The following is a 25,148-nucleotide window of genomic DNA, read 5'->3' as shown; positions in this document are numbered from 1 at the left end:
TTGCAACAGAAGGGAACCTGGAGATGGCCAACAAGTTGAACCAGTTCTTTAACAGGTTTGATTCTGGGTCCTCTGTGGCGCAACACCCATCCCCCCACAGCCACACGCTCCCTAACCCTTCACAGCTGCAACTGCCCAACACCTCCTCCATCCCCCCACAAACATGGCCGCCTACAGCTACAACCCCCGACGGCTGCTCACCCACCCATCCCCCACAGCTGCCACTCTCCAACACCTCCGCCATTAACACCTCCGGCACTGAAAGCACTATGAGCATCATCCCCCGGGCCAGGCTGACCATCACAGCTGACCAGGTGAAGAAGGAGCTGAAGAGGCTGCACGGGGGTAAGGCCACAGGACCAGATAACATCTGTCCCAGAGTTCTGAGGGCCTGTGCTGATCAGCTGAGCGGAGTGCTCCAGCGACTGTTCAACCTGAGCCTGCGCTTGGAGAGAGTCCCGGTGCTCTGGAAGACATCATGCCTGGTCCCGGTACCAAAGAAAGGGCGCCCCTCTGTCCTCAACGACTACAGACCAGTTGCACTGACTTCTCACATCATGAAGACACTGGAGAGACTGGTCTTATCCCACCTGAGACCCATGGTCAGCTCATCACTGGACACCCTACAGTTTGCCTACCAGCCCAGTGTTGGTGTGGAGGATGCGATCATCTACATGCTGCAAAGGGCCTACTCACACCTGGACAGGGCTGGCAACACTGTAAGGATCATGTTTTTCGACTTCTCCAGTGCCTTCAATACCATCCAGCCCTTACTTCTAAGGAGGAAGCTGGAGGAGATGCAAGTCGATGCCTCCATGACCTCGTGGATCACTGACTACCTGACGGGCAGACCACAGTCTGTGAGACTTCAGAACTGCGTGTCTGAACTGGTAGTGAGTAACACAGGGGCACCTCAAGGGACAGTTCTTTCTCCATTCCTCTTCACCCTCTATACTTCGGACTTTAAGTACAACTCAAAGTCATGCCACCTGCAAAAGTTCTCAGATGACTCTGCGATTGTGGGATGTATCAAGGGTGAGCAGGAGGAGGAGTACAGAGGACTGGTCAGCAGCTTTGTGGAGTGGTGTGGGGTGAACCACTTGGAACTGAATGTTACAAAGACAAAGGAACTGGTGGTAGATTTCAGGAGGAAAAAGGTCAAACCTACTCCTGTCTACATCCATGGGAGTGGCGTGGAGATGGTGGACTCGTACAAGTACCTGGGAGTGCACATCGACGATAGACTGGAATGGTCTAAGAACATCGAGGCCATCTATAAGAACGGACAGAGCCGACTTTACTTCTTGAGGAGGCTCAGGTCCTTCAATGTGTGTAGTAAGATGCTACACATGTTTTATCAGTCGGTGGTAGCGAGTGCCATTTTCTACGCAGTGGTGTGCTGGGGCTCTGGGATTAGAGCAGTAGATTCCAAAAGGCTGAACAAGCTCATCAGGAGAGCGAGCTCTGTCATTGGGTCTGACCTGGACCCCTTGGAGGTAGTGGCTGAGAGGAGAATGATGTCCAAACTGGAGGCCATCATGGACAACTTCTCCCATCCCCTCTATGACAGGCTTGCAGGAATGAAGAGCACGTTCAGCAATAGACTGATTCACCCACGGTGCGACAGGGAGCGCTACAGGAGGTCATTCTTGCCGTCTGCCATAAGACTGTACAACGCATCCACCTTGCGTCTTGGCAGAGGCAACAGCGACAGTGACCTGTTTCTGGACTAAACGCATATACACATATACTGCTACATCTGTTCTCTTTCTTTTTCTTTTTCTTTTTCCCGTTTACAACCACTTTTGTGCAATATATGCCAGGGACCTGTGCAATACATTTATATTTATATGTATATCTATGGTTACATCTATATTTATATTCATACGTGTGATACGATTTTCTGTGTACTGTTCTGTTCTAGTTTCCTCTTGTGTGTCCGGACTGTGAGTAACTCTTGTATTGTATTGTATGTATTGTACTATTAGTATATAATTCGTTACACTGTGGCTGTGTTGTGTGTGTTAAGCTGCTGTTGCACTGCAATTTCCCTCACGGGATCAATAAAGTATCTATCTATCTATCTATCTATCTATCTATCTATCTATCTATCAACAGAGGATATGTGAAAAAGAAAAGAATATTGTAATGAAGGCTGAAATAATGCCTTTTTTACAATATTACCAAAACAAAGGAACAGAAATTAAGTAAAATTGAAATCTTGGGCCTTGAAGAGGCTTCTTACTGTATTAAAACAGTTTAAGTTTTCTATGTCTCTCTAGCAGGGCAACTAGATCTGGAGAGTCAAGTACATGAACAGGACACCAGAGGGAGGCATACAGATACTCTAAATACCCAGGGAGAATGTGTGCTCAATCAGTTATTAAGGGATTGGTGACCTGTGTGAAGCCATGTTTTCCTTATGTGAGCATCCAGGGAGTTGTAGCGGCAATGCTTGTTAATAAGACAGAATTAAGCGTTGGTATGCTCCTAAAAGAGGCCCCATCTCACCCTCCATCTCTGTGGTGCAGCCACAGAGAAAGAATTCATGCAAGCTGATTTAAGATGTTTTCTTTTGATAAGAAACAAGCTCCCAGATGGGGATGCAATTAGCTAAGCCTGGCTATCATGATCAATGGTCATCCATTGGCGCCTATCAGTCTAGGGAGTGCCGAATGGACATCTGGACTGCATTCCTAAGTGTCAAGAGTAAGTGACTTATATCTCACCTTGACCAACCAATCAGGGACTGGCAGGGCGTGGTAATACCACGTGGGTCTCCAATGCCCACCAAACTCTCAACCAATCAGCACACATCTGGGTCTTGATCAAAAAGGGAGCGCAAGCTCAGTTCTGAGCTCTCCTTGGCCATTTTCACGCATCCTCAGAGACAATCACGTGACAACTGCTGTTGTCTGCAAAAGAACTTGGACTTTGTTCTAAGCGTGAGGCCGAGGATCCCGTACGTACTCAGAATTCTACCAACGTGAATGCTCCGCTTGATCAACGGCAGCCTACAGTTGGACCCTCGTCGACAACCTGAATACCTTATTCAGAAGCAGCGCTGGACCGGGAACGAACCAGCTTCTTCCCAGGCAAAAGAGTGACTTGTGAGGACTCGCGGTCACACTCTGTGCATAGAGACTTTCTACTAGCCAGCCGGACTGCTGGTAGATCCCCTCGGAGCAATGACTGCCCTGCGCGCCGCAGTTAGATTCCTCCGCCTGTCCTACTCCGAGCTGCACCTTGACTGGTTGGCCGGTAGACAAAAATAAGGTCTTCTACCTTGAAGCAGGGTTCTCAGAGCACTGCCTTGGGGCTGCTCTGAGTCAGGAATATGACCAAGAGCGAAGGGTGGTGGCGTATGCCAGTCGAGCCCTGAGCCCAGTGGAGCAAAAGTTCTTGGACTGCGAGAAGGCCCTGTTGTCTACGGTCTGGTCGGTAGAACACTTCCGTAGTTATGTTGGGGGACAAAAGATCATCATCGAAACATGCCACCAACCTGTGACATTCCTGCATAGCCAGAGACTGAAAGCGGGCAGGGTGTCAAATAGCAGGATTGTGGCATGGATGATGGCCCTACAAGGCTATGAGATAGAGGTACGTTATGCACAGAGCAAGAAAATGTACCTGGGACAGGGCCTGGCTTTGGGTCAAGTGTGTCACGGCTGTGACACTGACATGGAAGCTCCAGAAATGATTCCCGCTGCTGAGCTACCGAACAATCATCGGTACTACGATGAGAACGTGGGCCAGGGCTTACCCATGGCCTATGTTGACGGTTGCTCTTTTCGCCACGAACAGCAGGTGCTAGCAGGGGTAGGAGTAGTCTGGCAAGACAATACTCCCTGTGGGCCGACCCGCTATAAGCTAGGACCAAAGACTAGTCAGTATGCGGAAGTAGCTGGGGTGCTGATCACCCTCCAGCAGGCCCTGACAAATGGCCTTAAACAATTTGTCATCTGTAGTGACTTGAACTACGCCCGACATAGCTTTGTGTCCCATCTTCCGTATTGGAAGGGTAACGGCATGAAAAATGCCCGGGGCAAGGAAGTAAAGAACAAAGAGTTGTTCCTGGCCAGTGACAAGCTCACGACCGAGGCTGGAATGATGGTTTACTGGAGGAAGGTGAAGGGACACTCTCAGGTGAAGGGACCCGACAAAGACGGGAATGATGAGGCCGACCGGCTGGCCAAATCTGGCGCCTTAGAGGGTGTACCCTGGCAGTTCCAGCAGGAATGGCTACCCCCAGAAACCGTGGCTGAGGTCAAGGCGGTCACCCGAAGCAGGGCTAGATAGGATGTCGGAGCTGACCCTCAATCTGTAGTGCTTGGGTCACAGGGTTTTAACACCGATCTTGCGGAAATGCAGAAACAGGACCCAGCAATTGGGCAAATGTATCAGCATATCGCTGACCCAGTGCGTCAACCTCTTTCCGAGCAGGTGCTGAGCCAGTCTCCGGAGCTGAAGGAGCTGGCAGAGATGAAAGACAACCTAAAGATTATAAAGGGGTTGTTGGGTTGTGTACCAGTTACACAAGGTGTCCCAAAGTGGGTAGTTCCCCGCTGTCATCGGGGGGTCATGATCCAATACACTCATGACAAACCCTGTGGGGGTCACCGGGGAATCAAGGCCACGTACGACACTATCCAGTAGGTGGCATTCTGGCCTCACATGGGCCAAGACATCGCCGCGTATGTAAAGGGGTGTCTAACGTGTAGCCAGTTCAAACCATCACGGCCCTTGCACCGTGCACCACTCCAGATAAAGGGCATGACATTCCCCTGGTCCAATCTACAAATGGATTGGGTGGGGCCGCTGGTGAGGTCATCCAGAGGGAACAAATATTTCCTCACTGTTACGTGTGCATTCACAAAATGGATTGAGTGCCTCCCAGCACCCAACGACACGGCAGAGACAACTGCAGTGCTGTTGGTGAACCATGTGTTCAGTCGATGGGGACTCCCCCTGACCGTGGACTCGGATCGGGGAACCCATTTCACAGCTACAGTAATGGCAACCCTGTGGAATATGCTTGGGGTCAAGGCCCAGTTGCATATCTCCTACCACCCTCAATCCTCGGGCCAGGCAGAAAGGGCAAACCGAACGGTGGTTAGTATGCTCAAAAAGTTTGTCTCCACCAGCAGTAGGGACTGGGACATTAAGCTGCCCCTGGTTCTGATGGCCATCCGAGCCACGCCCCATTGCTCTACGGGGGTCCCACCTTTTGAGATGATGACAGGTCGGAAGATGACTCTTCCCCTACACTGTCTTTATGGGGTGGAGGACCTGAGCACGACGGGGGCTGCTACGGCCCATCAGTATGTGTCAGACCTGCGAGCACATCTGCAGGCAACCTTTGCTTTTGCCCAGAACAATCTGGGAAGGAGTGCAGAGGGTAGGAAAGCATACTATGACCGAAAGGCAGTTAACCAGGAACTCCAAGTAGGAGACAAGGTCCTGTACTTCCAATTTGTCAAACACACGGGGGTGGCCCGGAAGTTCTTACCCAGTAGGAAAGGACCCCACAAGATTGTCGATAAGGTATCACCGGTAGCTTATCGAATTCGGATTGAAAAGGGAAGGCAATCTCTGGTCTACAAGTGGGTGCATCGCAACCACCTCCGGTTGTATCGCCCACCTCAAATGGCGCCGGAGGACACAGAATAGGGTTAAAAGTCTAAACCCGATCAAAGAGGGGGGTGCCCCTTTGTAGTTGCAGGTAGTTAGGTACTGTAGTGTAGGTCCTGCTAGGAAAATATATTCAAAAATATAGTGGAACTGTACCATGTGCCTCATCGTTGTTCCAGAATGGGAATCCTAAAACTGCCACGGCTGGTCCTGACAGTACTGTGGATCGCCTCGACACAGCCCCTTGAAGTTGTGGAACCCGGTCCTCCTACCGGCATAGTCCTGCAGGATGCTCCCAGATTGTTGTTAACAAATTGCAGAACATATACTCAGCGAGTGTATGTACGGCTGGACCCACATGATGTGTTTCGGAAGCACATCAACATGAACAGTAGGGTGTCCTATCATGGTAGGCAGTGGGCTGGGGATACTGTATGGCATGCCCAGCTAGACACTATACACATATATATGCCAGCAGAGGAAGACAACAGTCACCCAGGAGGAGATGACAGGCCTCAGCCGCCCCAAAAGGTTCTTGGGGGGTCTGATTGCTGCGGCCTCCGCCGTGGGTTCGCTATTTTCAGCGGGTCTGTTTGCTGCTAACACTGTCACCCTGACCACCCTGAGAAGGCAGGTGTCTGGGTTACGTAAGGAAATGCCAGAAATTTATGACAAGCTGTATCAACAGCAGCAGCGGCTGGAAAGCCTAGGGAAAACCTTACAGGGCACAATTTTAGCAGTAAACCTTCATGCAGCAGTGTTAAATAACACCCTCCACACCGTGGGCAGGATTGTCGACGTGTTACAGTGGGACTATGCTTATGTGCAACAGGTCAGAATGCTGATGCAGGATCTGCTTAGGGAGCTTAGTGCCACAGTAACTAGCCTAGCCATGGGACAGATTCCAACCTACTTGGTTCCACTGTCCTTAGTAGAAGAAGTACTGAAGACAACCACTTCCGAGATGGTGCAGCCATTGCAAGTACATCTTGCATACAGTCTAGGCAGTGCCATTCCCATACATGTCAACCCCGAAGCCAAGGAAATAGGTTTCCTGTTGAACCTTCCCATCGTGAGTAGCAAGGATATCTATAGACTCAAGTCTATATTGAACGTTGGCTTCTGGAGGGGGGACATGCATGTGAAGTTGACCACCCCACCGCTCGTAGCTTACCAGGAGGATGATCCAAATTTGTACCTTGTTCCAAACCTGGAACTGTGTATATCAACCAAGGATATCCACTGGGTATGCCCAAGTAAGCCATTCCTTAGGGACACAACTCAGAGGTTGTGTGGTATCAGAAAGGGGGCTGCCACTGAAAAGTGTAAAGCCACAGTGACGAGCAAAAGTGAGGTTAAGGAACCCCAGGTTGAGCAGGTGGGAAAGTAATGGCTGGTTAGCACACCACAGTTAATGGTTACAATAACCTATGACAGACATGATACAGCTACCGAAGTGCAGCTACCCAACCAAACAGTTTTTCTACAAGTTCCTGAAGGAGCTATAGTGCATCTCAACGATTTAGCACTATATCACCTGGAGTCAGAACTGTATGAAACGGAACTCGAAATTGTGGACGCTTTCAGAGGACACAGCGTTGACTTGGATGAGAGAATCCAAGAGACAGTAAGTCTTGAGGGTGTACAGGTAGTCGAATTTGTTCTTAACGACACAAACTTAAAAACTACACTGGTAGGTCCCAAGCACAGTCGTTGTGGATCCTCTGGGGCGCTAGGAACAATAAACGTGGTCATCTTGACACTGCTGCTGGGTAGCTGGATCATGGCTGGGGTAATGTGTTGGATGCTGTTCACTACCCTTGCGGGGTAGTTTGAATGAGACAAAGGGAGCAATGGTTTATCACCGAAATCAGGTAACCACTCCCAAACGTCTGCCTGCTGCAGAGCTATCCGATACTGATAGTGAACTGCCGGAAGTTTAAGGTCTAGGGCTAATGATGACGCCCGATGCCTCATTTCTATGTACCTTATAACTGAGAGCAGGTATACGCAATGTTCTTTCCAACACTATTTCCTGTACAAATTCTCGAGAGGTAATGTGAATATTGGGTGGTAGAATCCACCGGGGTACTACAGACATCACTTAACTCTATTTTTGTTTCGAAGGCAACAACGCCTCAGGACCTCGTGACCTTCAAAAAGGGGGGATATGTAGCGGCAATGCTTGTTAATAAGACAGAATTAAGCGTTGGTATGCTCCTAAAAGAGGCCCCATCTCACCCTCCATCTCTGTGGTGCAGCCACAGAGAAAGAATTCATGCAAGCTGATTTAAGATGTTTTCTTTTGATAAGAAACAAGCTCCCAGACGGGGATGCAATTAGCTAAGCCTGGCTATCATGATCAATGGTCATCCATTGGCGCCTATCAGTCTAGGGAGTGCCGAATGGACATCTGGACTACATTCCTAAGTGTCAAGAGTAAGTGACTTATATCTCACCTTGACCAACCAATCAGGGACTGGCAGGGCGTGGTAATACCACGTGGGTCTCCAATGCCTGCCAAACTCTCAACCAATCAGCACACATCTGGGTCTTGATCAAAAAGGGAGCACAAGCTCAGTTCTGAGCTCTCCTTGGCCATTTTCGCGCATCCTCAGAGACAATCACGTGACAACTGCTGTTGTCTGCAAAAGGACTTGGACTTTGTTCTAAGCGTGAGGCCGAGGATCCCGTACGTACTCAGAATTCTACCAACGTGAATGCTCCGCTTGATCAACGGCAGCCTACAGTTGGACCCTCGTTGACAACCTGAATACCTTATTCAGAAGCAGCGCTGGACTGGGAACGAACCAGCTTCTTCCCAGGCAAAAGAGTGACTTGTGAGGACTCGCGGTCACACTCTGTGCATAGAGACTTTCTACTAGCCAGTCGGACTGCTGGTAGATCCCCTCGGAGCAACGACTGCTCTGCGCTCCGCAGTTAGATTCCTCCGTCTGTCCTACTCCGAGCTGCACCTTGACTGGTTGGCCGGTAGCCAGAGGACGCCGACACAACGCTCATTGGACAACCGCTGGAACAGAGGCTGCAACAGAGCCTGTCAGCTGGTTTGGTGTTCGTGCCGGGAAATTCCAAATCCAAACACAGTGGATAAGTAAACCCCATGTTCTACTTTGCGTCTCGAGAATTCAATTGTACCTCAACACAAGTTGTTATCAATTTAATTCATGAGTACTGTATTTACTTCCGAGTTTAGAGTAACAGTGGGTAATAACACTGATTAGCGATTTGGTAACCGAACGATATATATTGACATATATTCTCTGTTGTGTATCTCTTTGTGTTTGCATCTCTTCGAGATTATATACCTCGTATATTGATAACCCTCACAGTAAGGTCTGCCGCTCGTATCCAGGCAGACTAGTATATGTTTGGTGCACAGTTTATATTAATAAATGTATCTCGTGTGTTGAACCCGTGTGTGTGCGTTGTAAGTTGTTCTGACGATTGATTTTCTAAAAGCCCCAACGAACAACCTCGTGATTACTGCTACAATTAACAATTGTCTCAGTAAACCCATCAAACCACTACAGAGTTAACGGTCCCTGTTAGCCAGGGGAAATGAGAACCTTAGCTGGCAAAATGTTTCTGTGTTGGCTCACCAGTAAAAAAACAAGACAGAGTGGGGAGACCAGCCAAAATGGACACAACAGAGTTGAGGTCTCATTCCACTGTTACTTGTTCGTAAGGTACAAAAAGTTTAAGAAAGCCGTATAGTTACAGACCAAATTAGAGTTAAAGCAGCTAAATACAATGATATATGTCCAGACGCAGTGCAAAAGATCCAGTCAAGTCAAGTCGAGAGTTCATGTGTGTAAGTTCCTAACATTTAGCTACCATTAAAGGGTAGTCTGTCACAAAATCCTTAGGTTTTAAATGCAAGTTTAAATGAATTTAAATGGACCATTTTTCCCTTCAGCACAATGTTCAGCAGGTGACAATTTAAAGAGACAAAACATAGGGAGCCTCTGAAAGAAATGGACTGTTTAAGTCCTGGACAAAGCAGGCTATGAGTGGACCTGATACAGGGACACCTATAACCTGTGTTACATAAGGCTCTACTTCATCCTCTTACATCTTCTGCATCATGCTTTTCTGCTGAAAATTGTGACTAACCTGTAATGTAGTTATGTCAGGGAAAGACCTTAATTATCTGTTATGGCAAGCTGCTAAAAAGTATTTCAGGACCCTGTGCGGTGATCTCCGAGCTTTAGGCATAAAATCCACATCGCTAGGCAAAAGACATAGTCGTTATGCAGGCAGAAATCCAAAACCCAAAGGTTCAGAATTAGTAAGGCAATGAGAACAACAGGCGAGGTACAGTAAGAGCTCCAGAGGAGAAACCAATACCGAGCGCTGACTGATGCTGAGGGTTTATGAGGAGTGGAGATTAGGGTGAGTTAAGCGACAGCTGAGACTGATTGATTAAGACATGCTTTGTGGAATAAGTCAGTGCTGGGGACTGGTTAGAGCATTTTCTGGTAACAGGTTTCTGATTCCTGGTCGTGACATGATCTTATTTTATTTACTATGTATTTATTTTGTGTTTCATTTGTTGAACAGTACAGTGTAGGGTAATGCATTGTACAGTAAATTGTTATGGCTATTGGATTGAAGTGTCTTAGAATTTAGAGATAGGCATTAACATCTGTCTACTTAAAACATTCATGCAGATCTCAGAAGCTTTAAAGCAAGAAAGAAACTGAGGTGTATGCTGAGTTGTAGGGGTACAGAGACACACTGATCAAAGGAAGTCTGGTTAATTAAGTTAGAGGTAAATCATTAAGAGTCATCAACAATCCAGGAAACAGATTACAAAGACAGAGATAGAAGGAGACAAGGGGAAGAACACAGAAGAGAAAAAAGGAGACACCAAAGGCAAGACATGCTTTTCCAGATTACTGTCACCCATAAACACCAGATTCTAGTTATTTGAACCTTATTAAGAGAGTTTGCCATTCTGTTGTTTATAGGAAACTCTGATTTCCAGTATGGAGAATCCCTTAGTTAAAAACAGTCTCTCTTGGTTAGAAGATATATTTTTAAAATAAGGAGACAGTTCCATTCACAGATTCCCATTCCCTCAAGTAGGCAGCAGTTACTCAGCTACAGTTTCACAGACGTTCCCACCAAATCACTGATATTGACAAGAGCAAGGAAATCAGATTATGTCATCCCTAGTCTAGGCAAAGCATCATCTCAGACAAGCAATTTCCAACCAGAACTTTAAAATAGATCTTAAAACCCTTCTTTACCACCAAGCCTATCAACTTTTACTATTACTAATTTCCTATCTTTTTCCTTCTTAGTTATTAAGTTTCCTGAGTTCTTTTTTAAGCTTTTCTTTTTGTGAAGTACATTGAGATTCATTGGAATGAAATATGCTATAATAAAAATATTGTTATAGTTATTATTAGAGATTGGAGGTCATTCTCTTTAGTGCAGAAGGAAGGTCTATCTCTCTTATTGCTCTGTACAGGTGTTATATAGCAGTTCAATACTTAGTCTGGGGTTTTTCTGATTGGTCAGGTGTCTCTAATTGTGTTAACACTCAGTTATATTCTTAGCATATCTTTACAATTTGGCAGTTGTGATGAGCCCTGGGACAACACAGCTGCAAGATGCAGTCTCAGTCAGAGCTCGGGAACAGGAATCCACAGGGAGGCCAGGCTAATAGGGAAATGCTCTCCAGACAGAGCGGACACAGGATGCCTGGCAGGAAGGAGACTGGGAAGAGAAAAGTACCCCAACAGCCTGAGAGAAAAGGGTGAAGAAGAAAAAGAGCCAGAAAGGCTGCAGGAAAGAGGACAAAGAATTTCCCACACGGGATCAATAAAGTATCTATCTATCTAAAGAAAAGAAGAACTAAAGTGCCAGAGCAGGACTCTTAGGGATAACAACAGGATGAGGCTGCATGGGGAGACCCCTGAGGCCCTGGACAATGGAAGCTGCCTCCTGGAAGTGGTTCAGAACTGCTAGCAAAGGAGGCCAGAAGAGAAGAGTCCAAGGCTCCAGGGTGGAGGCCGGAAGCTGCTGTGCAGTCAGAAACTGAGTGCTGCAGGGCAGAGAAAATCTCTAGTTGGAACAAACTAGAACTGGAGTCAGAACAGACTGATTCAGCGATGAAAGGTGAGGGTGGTCAACATCCACCCTAGTGGTCTCAGCCCTGGCAAATCAGCCTGTAGACAATAATTGGGCAGCCTCTGCATCAGAGAGGAATCCTGTGTTGTGCTTCCAAAAGAGGAGGACACTTGGATACCTCGGTCTTGGAACGGATTCTTGGTGTTGACCTCCAAGGGAAAACAGTGATTCAACTTCGGAGTGGAATCCTGGTGTCAAGAACCAAAGACAGGGGTGCAAACATGCTTAGAAATCCAGGGCAGGACGGGCACCCAGAGAAGCCACTGAGGCATCTCAGGGAACTGGAGAACAGGAGTGCAGACAGGACGGGTGAAATGAATACAAATGAAGCTGAGAACTAAAAGCACTAGAGTACAGAAAGGGAGTCAAGGGGGTGAAATGAACAATGAAAAAGCACTGTTAAAGTGAAGCTTCGACATTAACTAGGGAAAGAGAAATTGAGTAATGAATGGGATAATTGTTAATTAGGAATTAATAGAGATCAGTGAAGGAAAGTCTGGTTTGTGCAGCTGGTCCTGGAAAACTGGGAGCCCTCATGAGAATGTAAGTTTCCCAGGGCAACAGCTAGCTGAGAGACACCATATTGGTATAGTCATAACAGAGCTATTATAGAATTTATAGTTATTAGACATTTTAAAGCTGTTATTAACGATTTCTAAAAATCATACTTTTGCTTTCACCAAGACAATAACACCGAAGACAATGGGTCAGACCTCACTAACCTTCCAATCTGTATGATTGCCCAATGACAGACCTAGAGGGTATCTAGATATTTCTGCTGACATCCCAGGCAATTACCAACTGTAATTTCCTGTTTTATAGGGTTGCACACAAATCATTTCATTGGTTTTCTCACTGGCTCAGCTTTTCTCTCTCCAGCTAACCTGGCAATCTGACTTTTCCAACAATGTGATTGCAAGCAGTCTGAGTCAGGACTTGTTCAAAGACTTCAGGTTGAGAGAGTGCAACAGTAAAAAACAGAAGAAATCTTGTTTTTCACAAACTGATTGTTATGTTTTGCCTTTTGGGCTCTTTTGTCATTATTCTGAATATCCAAACATCTTCAGTAAAAAGCTGCAGCTCAGACGAACCATGTCTTCCATGGTCTTACTTTGCCCGTAAGCAGATGACTGCACAGATGGTTTTAGAGACTGGAGTTCAGTAAGATGCTAACTTCCTTGCAGAGTTGTCCTCAGTAATGTGAGGCAAAATCATTCTCTTCCTCTCTCTATCCACCAGGACACTCCCAGCACAGAGCAAGCAACTGGAGAAACTACAGCATGAACCTTGCTCAGCTCTGACGTCAGCATGAAGTTCAAATTTATCCAATGCCCACAAGTTCCTTGATTTAGGAGTACAAAACTTCTATATTAACATTATAATTCTCTTTGGTTTAACTATTATTTCACTTGTGTTTAATAAAGTAGTTCAGGATAGTAAATGCATATTTACTTGTCTTTGAGAATATGAATGTGATTTAACCACTGATATATCTATGACACTGAGATTCATATAACCTACAAGTTAGACAATAATAATAGTTGATATATTTTAGCTTTGTTATTGGCTCATCTTTAACCACTGAGTGAATGATCAACAATTCATATTAAAGCAGATTGATTCACAAATATATTATTTTATTCTTGTTGGTTTGTTATGCATGTTTTAGTGTTGTATCAATAAAGTGTAGACTGTATATTTAGAATCTGTGGGTAAGACTTATTATGTTTACTTGATTCAAGTTGCCAAAGCACACTCATTCACACACAGAGACCTGGTGTGTCCTTCTCCTGAGAGACACTCTTAAACACTAACCTGTTTGGACAGTCTCCCGGAATCCTCCTGTGCAGAAATCCTCAGGTTCACCTGTCACAGCCCTCCTCACATCCTGAACATGCAGAGCAGAGAAAAAGGTAAGACCTCTGGAAGAGTTAAAATTGGCAGATTTAAAGGAATCAAGAGATCTGAAGCTTTCATAGAGACAGAATGACAGCATCCATACTGAAGTGTTTTTAAACTGAGATATTGAGTTCTGGTCACTAATGTTTTACACTGTATAGTTCATGTGAAATAAACAGCACACAGATATTCAGCTGCCCTCAGTGATGAGTGTATTAATTCAGCCACACGGGTCACTACAGATCTCTGTCTGTGAGCACAGGGAACAGACAGCACAGCACAGAGACACAGAAGCACTATGAATCAGCTGGTGAAAAGTGTGTCAATATTCAGCACAGGTCTGATTTCAAAAAGTGTGACTAAAGTCTCTTAACTGTGTCATTACCTGTTCTGACATAAAGATGGTGTCATGGCCCCTGTGTTCCTGCACTGAACACAGACTGCAGATGTGAGTCTGATCAGTCTTACAGAACAGCTCCAGAGCTCTGTGGTGCTGCTGACACAGACTGGGCTCCTGGTCTCCACTGATGTCCACCAGTCTGTGCCTCTGCAGGGCTGGAACTGTGTAGTGCTGTCGGACGTGTGTCTCACAGTAGGTGGCAATGCAGGTGACACAGTGTTTCACAGCTCTGAACTTCGTCTCAATGCAGAAATCACAGGACATGTTTTCATGCCCAGCAGATCTGTGAGCAAAGAAAATAGTCAGAGATCTTCACATTGTGCCTTTAGCTCAGAGACCAGGAGTCACAGAAGTCATGCTGAACCCCTCTATAATGCTTCTTGCACAAACAAAATGCAGGGCACAAGAATTCAGGACAGGAGAAATAAGACATGGAAACACCCATAAAGAGTTCAAGACAGGAGGAGGGAAAAACAGAGCTGAGGAAAGAGGAGAGACAAACAAAACAAACACAGAGCTGAGGACAGGAGAGACACACACAGAGCTCTGGACAAGAGGAGACACACACCCACAATTTAAAGTAAATTGTCTTATTCATGTAAACAGATTGATATTCTGTTGTTGTTGTTACATGTTTTCTTTATTAAGAATGTGTGTTTTTCCTAAATCACTCTGCTGTGACACAGTCTGTCCTCTCAGGAAAATACTGTATATTGTTTTGTCTCTGAAATTACAGGTTTACTTCTATGAATTTTAAAAATTAACATTTTATCTAGATTTAAAATGGCATGTTATATATATTATTCTATAAAATAGCAAAACCAGATGTTGAGAAATCTAACAAGTCCTACTATTTTTTTATTGTTTTGAGTTTCCACCTTCCAGCTGCTGAAGTGAACCTTCACAACCCAGAGCCAAACAGCCCTCTTGTAACAGCTGCCTCCATGGCAGTTCATGACCAGGAGCTCCCAGACATCACTGTCCTGCTCCTTTCACCATTATCAGGTCTTCACATGACCTTGAAGACATGCTGGGAATGGGAGACACCTGTGTGTGATGCTTTATGGTGGAGAAACCATTTCCCTGATCTGAGGTCTCATTCTGCTGTACCAGTACAGACAATGAGATATTCCAGGTGCTTCATATTCTTCCTTCTGCTCTGTCTTGATTTGGCCAGAGCACTGTGTGCTGAGTGTGCAGGAGTCTTAATAGGTCACTCTTCAAGGACACAGAGCTGGGCCCTGTTGATCCTGTTCTCTCCAGTTTATTTTTGTGAACAGTGCCAATATTTTTCATTAATCTCCTCTCTCAACACCTGTTAATGCCTATATGTGTAACGGACACGGACTGGAACCCGTGTCAGATATTGTAGAAGACCCTATGCGATGCGGTAAGAGCTGGAGAAAACAGGAGGCGTGGTAAAAGGAACACACAGGGGTTTAATAGTGCACAAAATAATAGTGACAGTCCGTGAGACAGTGTACGGGGAAGACAAAACGGCATCCAAATCCAAACGAGTCCAAGGGCAGGTCAAAGCACAGTCCGAAAGTCCATCAACTGGAAATCCATCCTGGAACGCGACAAAGTTAAAATCCCCGAGAGAGGGGAGCACACAGACGAACGAAACATGGAGGTCCAAGGGTGACGGGGCGAGATCCTCCAGACCCCGGGCTCAGGAAACGGGAGGTGTCGGGGATGAGGCCTATGCCCTCAGGAGACGGACGTAGGGTTTCCTGGTGCTAGGCGGGCCTCGCGACATCTTACCCTAATGATGAGCCCCGAGGACTGGAGGAGCTGGTCTTTAAATAATAACACTAAAAGGGTACACCTGGAGAGCTAAATGACACGAACGATAATGAGAGCAGTGGAGCGCCCTCTAGGGAGGGATGTCGGGCGTGACAGTACCCCCCCCTTCAAGGGCGGCTCCTGACGCCCTACACAATTAAAAATAAGGGCAATACTATCAACAAGAATATCACAAGCACAGACTATATACAACCAGAGAAGGAAATTCAGAATCACTATATACACAAGAGATAAAACCGGAGAATACTATATACAAAACGGTAGGGCTGTCCACTCTCAAAATAGTTCCAACGGGGAAAGAAAAAAAAAACGGAGAAACAAAACGGTCCAGGAAAAAAAAAATCCAAGAATTCCTTTAGAAAAAAAAAAATCCACAAAAAATACCTTGTCCAGCGAAACAGGAATGGATCTTGACAGGAAAACAGGAAGGGCATCTTGAAAAAAAAAGGTCCAGATGAGGGTCCGGGTGTTCCAGATTACCGCTCGCGGGGTCTAGCATAGGCTCATCATTCTGTAACGGACACGGACTGGAACCCGTGTCAGATATTGTAGAAGACCCTATGCGATGCGGTAAGAGCTGGAGAAAACAGGAGGCGTGGTAAAAGGAACACACAGGGGTTTAATAGTGCACAAAATAATAGTGACAGTCCGTGAGACAGTGTACGGGGAAGACAAAACGGCATCCAAATCCAAACGAGTCCAAGGGCAGGTCAAAGCACAGTCCGAAAGTCCATCAACTGGAAATCCATCCTGGAACGCGACAAAGTTAAAATCCCCGAGAGAGGGGAGCACACAGACGAACGAAACATGGAGGTCCAAGGGTGACGGGGCGAGATCCTCCAGACCCCGGGCTCAGGAAACGGGAGGTGTCGGGGATGAGGCCTATGCCCTCAGGAGACGGACGTAGGGTTTCCTGGTGCTAGGCGGGCCTCGCGACATCTTACCCTAATGATGAGCCCCGAGGACTGGAGGAGCTGGTCTTTAAATAATAACACTAAAAGGGTACACCTGGAGAGCTAAATGACACGAACGATAATGAGAGCAGTGGAGCGCCCTCTAGGGAGGGATGTCGGGCGTGACAATATGATGAGCACTGGAGAGGCTGTGCTAGTATTGAGGTTGATCTCTCTCTTTACCTTCAAAGGCAGAGACTTGTTTTGAGAAATCCAGGTTCATATTGTGCTGCTTATCACTCCTGTATTGAATTACAGCTCATTGATCCTCAGCACCTGTGTTTCTCTGATCATGTCTACAGTGGTTACACACTGCTCCATCCATTAGCCATGAGAATATACTAGCAGTATAACTGTGTTTTTACAACAGTATTTTTGTGCAACCTGGGTGCACTTGACTGGGGTTACAGTATCTGCCTTGGATACAAACTTTTTGATCAATCATGTATGTTCGTAGCTGTAGACTTTAGTAACATTTTTTGGCTATAACATCTTTATCCTTCTCACACTTTGCTCAAAACTAAGTAAGAAAGGTAGAGATTATTCAGTAATCTATACCTTGGGGTCATTAGCTCTTCATGGACAAAAAACTAAAAAGGGTCTTGATAAACTGACCCTGAGAACAGCATCGATACAGTTTTTTCATGATTCTACTATCTCCACATCTGGACAATGGGCTGAAGGATGGTAACCATATGTATCCCATCAGAAACACTCATGTTCATCGTACATGTGTCTGTAGATACATACAGTATGTGATGTTCAGGAGAGGCTGTCTTCATCTTGAATCAGACTCCCCTCCATCACTCTTATATACAGGTACAGTTCTTTTAACCCTGTTAGACATTCCTGTGAGCACAAGGCTGTATCTGGTTACTCTTCTCTCGACTAACTGCAGAGCAGTAATCTCTTTGTCACCAAAACGTTGTACACAGCGACCAATGTCTAAACAACACTGAACACCATTATAAATGAGGCCTCACTGGTGTGTTGTACAACTTTAACAAAATGCTCTTCAGTAAATTCCATTTTTTAACTACATAGCCTAACATTCTGTGTATCTTTTCTATTGCTTTCACAAATTGCCAAGCAGTAAATTATTTTATTCTATACAATGAGGGTATCAAGTGTTTTTCTGCTGTCTGTCTATCTCCTAGTGCACGTTACCCCATTGGCTCAGACTGCACATGACTACAGCTCGTACTGACCAGGTTCCACTGTGAGGACAAAACGCTGGACATTATAATCAATAATTATAATATCAGAGTGATGGACACGCCCCTATTAACAATAATAATTACAGCTGCCAACTCCACCATCATCATCAAGTTGACATCAATCTGCTGCCCATAAACCTCACAGGGAGCTCAACTCAATAAAACCAGCTGGATATTATTGTGGAAATGGACAGAGTGTCCAAGTGGAGCTACTCTTCCTCACTGTAGTGGTTGAATTGTTTTGAGAAATCCAGGTTCTATATTCTACTGCTCGTCAATCCTGTGTTCAGTGACAGCCCCCTGTTCCTCCATACCTGTGTGTGTCTGTGATCATGTCTGCAGTGGATACACACTCTTTCATCCCTTAGTCATGAGAAAATACTGGCTGTAGAGTTTTGTTTTTATTTTCAGCATTTTTCAGCTTTCAGGATTTTATTCTTCTTAAGCTTTTCATAGAACATAGGAAATAAGAAAGTGAGAGGTGATCCAGTTTACACAATTTTATCTCATGACCTGCTGACAGATACACTCTACAGACAACAGTGACCTCACCTCGGGTCATGATTGAAGTCTCCAGCTCTGAACTGTATTGGTAGATCCATTGAATAGTCACTCTTCATAGACACACAGCTGGGCACTGGTAACTCTGGTCTCTGCAGCTTGACCCTGTGAACATCAGAGACAGTTAAAAAGATCAGGAAGTGCACACCAAACACATAACCTTGAACTGACTGAAGCTCAGTAATAATAATGAGAAAATGTACTGACAGGGAGCTCATGAAAAACAGAGAAAGGCAGTGAAAAAGTGAGGTAGAGAACAAGATGCACATGAATGGGTTCTTGAGATGTGATGATTTTCAGTGAGAAACAGAATATAGAAACTGTCATGAGTAGACTTTTGGGAAATTAATTCTTTTTTGACATGAAAAGGTATTCTACATATTAGCAGTGTCTTCTGCTTTTAATTTGAAGAACTCTTATTGAGACAGCAGATTATGTAATTGCTATTCTCTCGTTCTGCAGGATTAATAAGTGTCTCTCTGTTGCTGCCATTGTGAAGGTCAGGGGTAGCTGTGCTGGTATTGGTGTTGACTTGCTTCTTCTCCAGCCCGAAAGCCCCTTTCTCTCTTCATGGGCTGAAGGAAAGAGCCAGCAGAGGGCAGCACGCAGTCCCAGTGAGAGAAAATGAGCCTGAACTCCAGGGTCTTTCTGCTGGTTTCCAGACTGGAGCAGTTAGAGACTGGAGTCACTGTTCTACTGGAAAGTCAGACCTGTTCAGCTGAATTCAAACATTATTGTGTTTGGTGATGTTGCAGGTCTGAATGATAAATCAGTAATACATTTTACCTGGAAACTTCTCATCTCTTACTGCTCTGGTACGTCACAAGTTCAGATCAGAATTCAATTAAATAACTTACTAAATCCTTCTATAGTCCACTTTCAATCATGAATCTTGTAAAAGCAACAGGAATGCAACACAGCCAGAATGTGAACATTTGAAAGGCAGCAGGTTAGAATAGTATTCTAGATCCAGACACCTAAACTATACTCATTAAAGGATATCACTGAGCCCTTCTGGCCAGTTTGGTAGTAAGTAGCTAATTGATCCAAGGATCTCAGCCTGTGTTTTTCTTGAAAGATACCAGGGTATCAGTATACCCACATGGCACTGTTGCTTGCTCCACACTCCAGCAACCCTTTGTGTAAATAAGGACCTCCTGTCCTCAGTTTGAAATGCACCTCCCTGCAGTTTCTCCACTTATCGCCTTCACACTGTATATCACTATTGTTTCAGCTCACTCGGTTGACTGCATCACTGTCTTTAGGACTCTATGGTTTTGAATCAGACTCCCCTCAGGCACTCTTATAAGACCAGACAGGCTCAGTTCTTTTAACCCTCAGAGTTAAGACATTCCTGTGAGCCCAAGGCTGTACCTGGTTACTCTTCTCTTGACTAATTGCAGAGCAGTAATCTCTTTGTCACCAAAACATTATAACCAATGTCTAAACAACACTGTACACAATTATAAATGAGGCCTCACTGGTGTGTTATACAACTTTAACAAAATGTTCTTCAGTAAATTCCATTTTTTAACTACATAGCCCAACATTCTGTGTATCTTTTCTTTTGCTCTCACAGATTGCCAAGCAGTAAATTATTTGATTCTGTACAATGAGGGTATTGAGTGTTTTTCTGCTCCTACCAGTGTCTCTCTATCTCCTAGTGCACGTTACCCTGTTGGCTCAGACTGCACATGACTACAGCTCGTACTGACCAGGTTCCACTGTGAGGACAAGAGGCGTGGACGTTCTAATCAGTAATTATAATATCCGAGTGATGGACACGCCCCTATTAACAATAATAATTACAGCTGCCAGCAATACCATTATCATCAAGTTGTCATCGATCTGCTGCCCATACGCCTCACAGGGAGATCAACTCAATAAAACCAGTTTGACATTACTGTGGAAATAATAGGAAAGAGTGTCCAAGTGGAGCTACTCTTCCTCACTCTAGTGGTCGAATTGTTTTGAGAAATCCAGGTTCTATATTCTGCTGCTCGTCACTCCTGTGTTCAGGTACAGTTCACTGTTCCTCCACACCTGTGTGTGTCTGTGATCATGTCTGCAGTGGATACACACTCTTGCATCCCTTAGTCATGAGAAAATACTGGCTGTAGAGTTTTGCTTTTATTTTCAGCATTTTTCAGCTTTCAGGATTTTATCCTTCTTAAGCTTTTCATAGAACATAGGAAATAAGAAAGTGAGAGGTGATCCAGTTTACACAATTTTATCTCATGACCTGCTGACAGATACACTCTACGGACAACAGTGACCTCACCTCGGGTCATGATGGAAGTCTCCAGCTCTGAACTGTATTGGTAGATCCATTGAATTGTCACTCTTTATGGAAACACAGCTGGGCACTGGTGCCTCTGATCTCTGGAGCTTGACCCTGTGAACATCAGAGACAATTAAAAAGATCAGGAAGTGCACACCAAACACATAACTTTGAACTGACTGAAGCTCAGTAATAATAATGAGAAAATGTAATGACAGGGAGCTCATGAAAAACAGAGAAAGGCAGTGAAAAAGTGATGTAGAGAACAGGATGCACATGAATGGGTTCTTGAGATGTGATGATTTTCAGTGAGAAACAGAATATAGAAACTGTCATGAGTAGACTTTTGGGAAATGAAGTATTTTTTGACATGAAAAGGTACTCTACACATTAGCAATGTCTTCTGCTTTTAATTTGAAGAACTGTTATTGAGACAGCAGATTGTGTCACTGCAATTCTCTCGTTCTGCAGGATTAATAAGAGTCTCTCTGTTGCTGCCATTGTGAAGTTCAGGGGTAGCTGTGCTGGTATTGGTGTTGACTTGCTTCTTCTCCAGCCCGAAAGCCCCTTTCTCTCTTTATGGGCTGAAGGAAAGAGCCAGCAGAGGGCAGCACACAGTCCCAGTGAGAGAACATGAGCCTGAACTCCAGGGTCTTTCTGCTGGTTTCAGACTGGAGAAGTTAGAGACTGGAGTCACTGTTCTACTGGAAAGTCAGACCTGTTCAGCTGAATTCAAGCATTATTGTGTTTCTTGTGATGCTGCCGGTCTGAGTGATAAATCAGTAATACATTTTACCTGGGAACTTCTCATCTTTTACTGCTCTGGTCCGTCACAAGTTCAGATCAGAATTCAATTAAATTACTTACTAAATCCTTCTATAGTCCACTTTAAATCATGAATCTTGTAAAAGCAACAGGAATGCAACACAGCCAGAATGTGAACATTTGAAAGGCAGCAGGTTAGAATAGTATTCTAGATCCAGACACCTAAACTACACTCATTAAAGGATATCACTGAGCCCTTCTGGCCAGTTTGTTAGTTAGTAGCTAATTGATCCAAAGGATCTCAGCCTGTGTTTTTTTTAAAGATACCAGGGTATCAGTATACCCACATGGCACTGTTGCTTGTTCCACACTCCAGCAACCCTTTGTGTAAATAAGGACCTCCTGTCCTTAGTTTGAAGTGCACCTCCCTGCAGTTTCTCCACTTATTGCCTTCACACTGTGTATCACTATTGTTTCAGCTCACTCGGTTGACTGCATCACTGTCTTTAGGACTCTATGGTCTTGAATCAGACTCCCCTCAGGCACTCTTATAAGACCAGACAGGCTCAGTTCTTTTAACCCTCAGAGTTAAGACATTCCTGTGAGCCCAAGGCTGTACCTGGTTACTCTTCTCTCGACTAATTGCAGAGCAGTAATCTCTTTGTCACCAAAACATTGTACACAGCGACCAATGTCTAAACAACACTGAACACCATTATAAATGAGGCCTCACTGGTGTGTTATACAACTTTAACAAAATGCTCTTCAGTAAATTCCATTTTTTAACTACATAGCCCAACATTCTGTGTATATTTTCTTTTGCATTCACAAATTGCCAAGCAGTAAATTATTTGATTCTGTACAATGAGGGTATTTAGTGTTTTTCTGCTCCTACCAGTGTCTCTCTATCTCCTAGTACACGTTACCCTGTTGACTCAGACTGCACATGACTACAGCTCATACTGACCAGGTTCCACTGTGAGGACAAGGGGCGTGGATGTTCTAATCAATAATTATAATATCGGAGTGATGGACACGCCCCTATTAACAATAATAATTACAGCTGCCAGCACCACCATTATCATCAAGTCGTCATCAATCTGCTGCCCATACGCCTCACAGGGAGCTCAACTCAATAAAACCAGTTTGACATTACTGTGGAAATAATAGGACAGAGTGTCCAAGTAGTGTCCAAGTGGAACTACTCTTCCTCACTGTAGTGGTCGAATTGTTTTGAGAAATCCAAGTTCTATATTCTGCTGCTCGTCACTGCTGTGTTCAGTTACAGTTCACTGTTCCTCCACACCTGTGTGTGTCTGTGATCATGTCTGCAGTGGATACACACTCTTTCATCCCTTAGTCATGAGAAAATACTGCCTGTAGAGTTTGTTTTTATTTTCAGCATTTTTCAGCTTTCAGGATTTTATTCTTCTTAAGCCTTTCATAGACCATAGGAAATAAGAAAGTGAGAGGTGATCCAGTTCACACAATTTTATCTCATGACCTGCTAAAAAAAGATACACTCTACAGACAACAGTGACTCAGTAATACATTTTACCTGGGAACTTCTCATTTTTTACTGCTCTGGTCAGTCAAAGGCCAGATCAGAATTCAATAAAATTACTTACTAAATCCTTCTATGGTCCATCGTGAATCTTGTAAAATCAACGGGAATGCAACACAGACAGAATGTGAACATTTGAAAAGCAGTAGGTTACTACTGGTGAACTACCTCTACACTCATTAAATGATATCACTGAGCCTTTCTGGCCAGTTTAGTAGTTAGTAGGTAATTGATTCAAAGAAGAATCTTGAAAGATACCAGGGTATCAGTATACCCACATGGTAGTGTTGTTCGTTCCACACTCCAATATCCCTTTGTGTAAAGATGGGCCTCCTGCACTCAGTTTGAAATGCACCTCCCTGTATTTTTCCCACTAATCGCCCTCACACTGTGTATCACTGTTGATTCAGCTCACTGGGTTGGCTGTGCCAGTGTCTTTAGGATTCTATAAACTTGAATCTGGTGTTCAGAGAGAGGTTGCTGTCCTGGCACCATGCAGCCAGGGTGTCAACCTCTTCCTTGTATACAGTCTCGTCGCCATTTGTGATCAACCAAGAACCGTATCGTTTGCAAACTTAATGATGGAGTGTGTTTTGCTCTTAGCAACACAATCGTGGGTGAGTAAGGGGTAGAGGAGAGATCTAAGCACACAGCCTTGGGAGACGCTGAGTCAGGGTGGAGAATGAATTGGTGCCTACCCTTACCACCTGCGGATGACCCATCAAAAAATATAGGATCCAATTACAAAGGGAGGTGTTCAGTACTAGGTCCTGGAGCTTGGTGTCAAGCCTTGAGGGTACAATGGTGCTGTATTCTGAACTGTAATCATCCAACAGCATTCTCACATACGTTCCTTTCTTGTCTAGGTGTGAGAGGGTAGTATGTAGAGCAGTGGGGATGGTGTCCTCAGTTGATCTGTTCTGTCGGTATGCAAAGTACAGTGGGTCCAAGGTGTCAGGCAGTGAAGAGGTGATATGTGTTTGGCCAACTGCTCGAAGCATTTCATGATGATAGATGTGAGTACAATGGTGTGGTAATCATTTGGGCAGCTGGCTGTGGTTTTCTTGGGGATTGGCACAATGGTGGTTTTCCTGAAGCAAGAGGGGACTGTGCATTGAGTAAGGGAAAGATTGAATATGTCCGTGAAGATGTCTGCCAACTGGTCTGCACTGGCCTTCAGGCCACGACTAGGGATAGCGTCGGAGCAAGGAGATTTGTGTGGATTAGTCTTCCTAAAAACTTTATACACGTCAGCTCTGGAGACTGACAGTGGGTATTCCCCCTATTTTACTGGGAATTCCTTAGCTGGTTCTGTGTTATGGACTTCGACCCGAGCATAGAATGAGTTTAGTTAATCAGGTAGAAAGGTGGTTTGTGTCATATTGCTGGGTTGCACTTTGTAGTCTGTGATGGTGTGAATTCCATTCTACATATTCCGGGTGTCTCAGTCATCATGATAGTATGATTAAGTTTCCCTCTATAGTTATATTTAGCTCCTTTGATGGCTTTTCTCAGGTCAGATCTGGATTTTCTGTACTTGTCCATGTCTCCAGAGTTGAAAGTGATTGTTCTAGCTTTGAGATTAGTGAATACTTCTCCATTTTCCCACGATTTTTGATTTGGGTATGTGCAAACTGTAATCCTGAGGACAACGTCTTCTATGCATTTATTGAGCTAACCAGTAGCATGGTCCCTGTACAGATTAATGTCATTCCCGGCAGCTTCACGAAAAATCTGCCAATCAGTGGTGGCAAAACACTGACATAGAATAGAATCCGATTTGTCCGACCAGAGCTGAAAGGTCCTTGTCTAGGGCTTCTCCTGCTTGAGTTTCTGCCTGTAGACAAGAAGTAGCAGAATGGACGTGTGATCGGATTTGACAGAGGGAGGTTGGGGGAGGGCTTTGTAGCCA

At 44.9% G+C, this 25,148-nt stretch overlaps 1 protein-coding gene across 5 annotated transcripts in view; it reads right to left on the bottom strand.

Moving 5' to 3' along the window:
• LOC148646815 (NLR family CARD domain-containing protein 3-like) overlaps window positions 1-21,018 on the bottom strand; it is an 83,582-nt gene extending 62,564 nt beyond the window's left edge. For all 5 annotated transcript variants that reach the window (XR_015927770.1, XM_088609194.1, XM_088609197.1 and 2 more), the window contains exons 1-4: window positions 20,908-21,018; window positions 18,618-18,731; window positions 14,066-14,372; window positions 13,606-13,681 (exon numbers count right to left, since the gene is read on the bottom strand). Coding sequence is in view for 4 of the 5 variants with exons in the window: in XM_088609194.1 (XP_088465320.1) it covers window positions 13,606-13,681; window positions 14,066-14,372; window positions 18,618-18,731; window positions 20,908-20,957 (547 nt within the window). In the remaining variant the exon portion in view is untranslated. The remainder of the gene's footprint in view (window positions 1-13,605; window positions 13,682-14,065; window positions 14,373-18,617; window positions 18,732-20,907) is intronic.
• Window positions 21,019-25,148: the final 4,130 nt, after the last annotated feature.

The sequence above is a fragment of the Lepisosteus platostomus genome, chromosome 16 (assembly GCF_059453375.1).
Source record: "Lepisosteus platostomus isolate fLepPlt1 chromosome 16, fLepPlt1.hap1, whole genome shotgun sequence".
In the NCBI taxonomy this organism is placed as follows: domain Eukaryota; kingdom Metazoa; phylum Chordata; class Actinopteri; order Semionotiformes; family Lepisosteidae; genus Lepisosteus; species Lepisosteus platostomus.
Note: the sequence above shows the minus strand (reverse complement) of the source record. Positions and strands in the feature narration are given on the sequence as shown.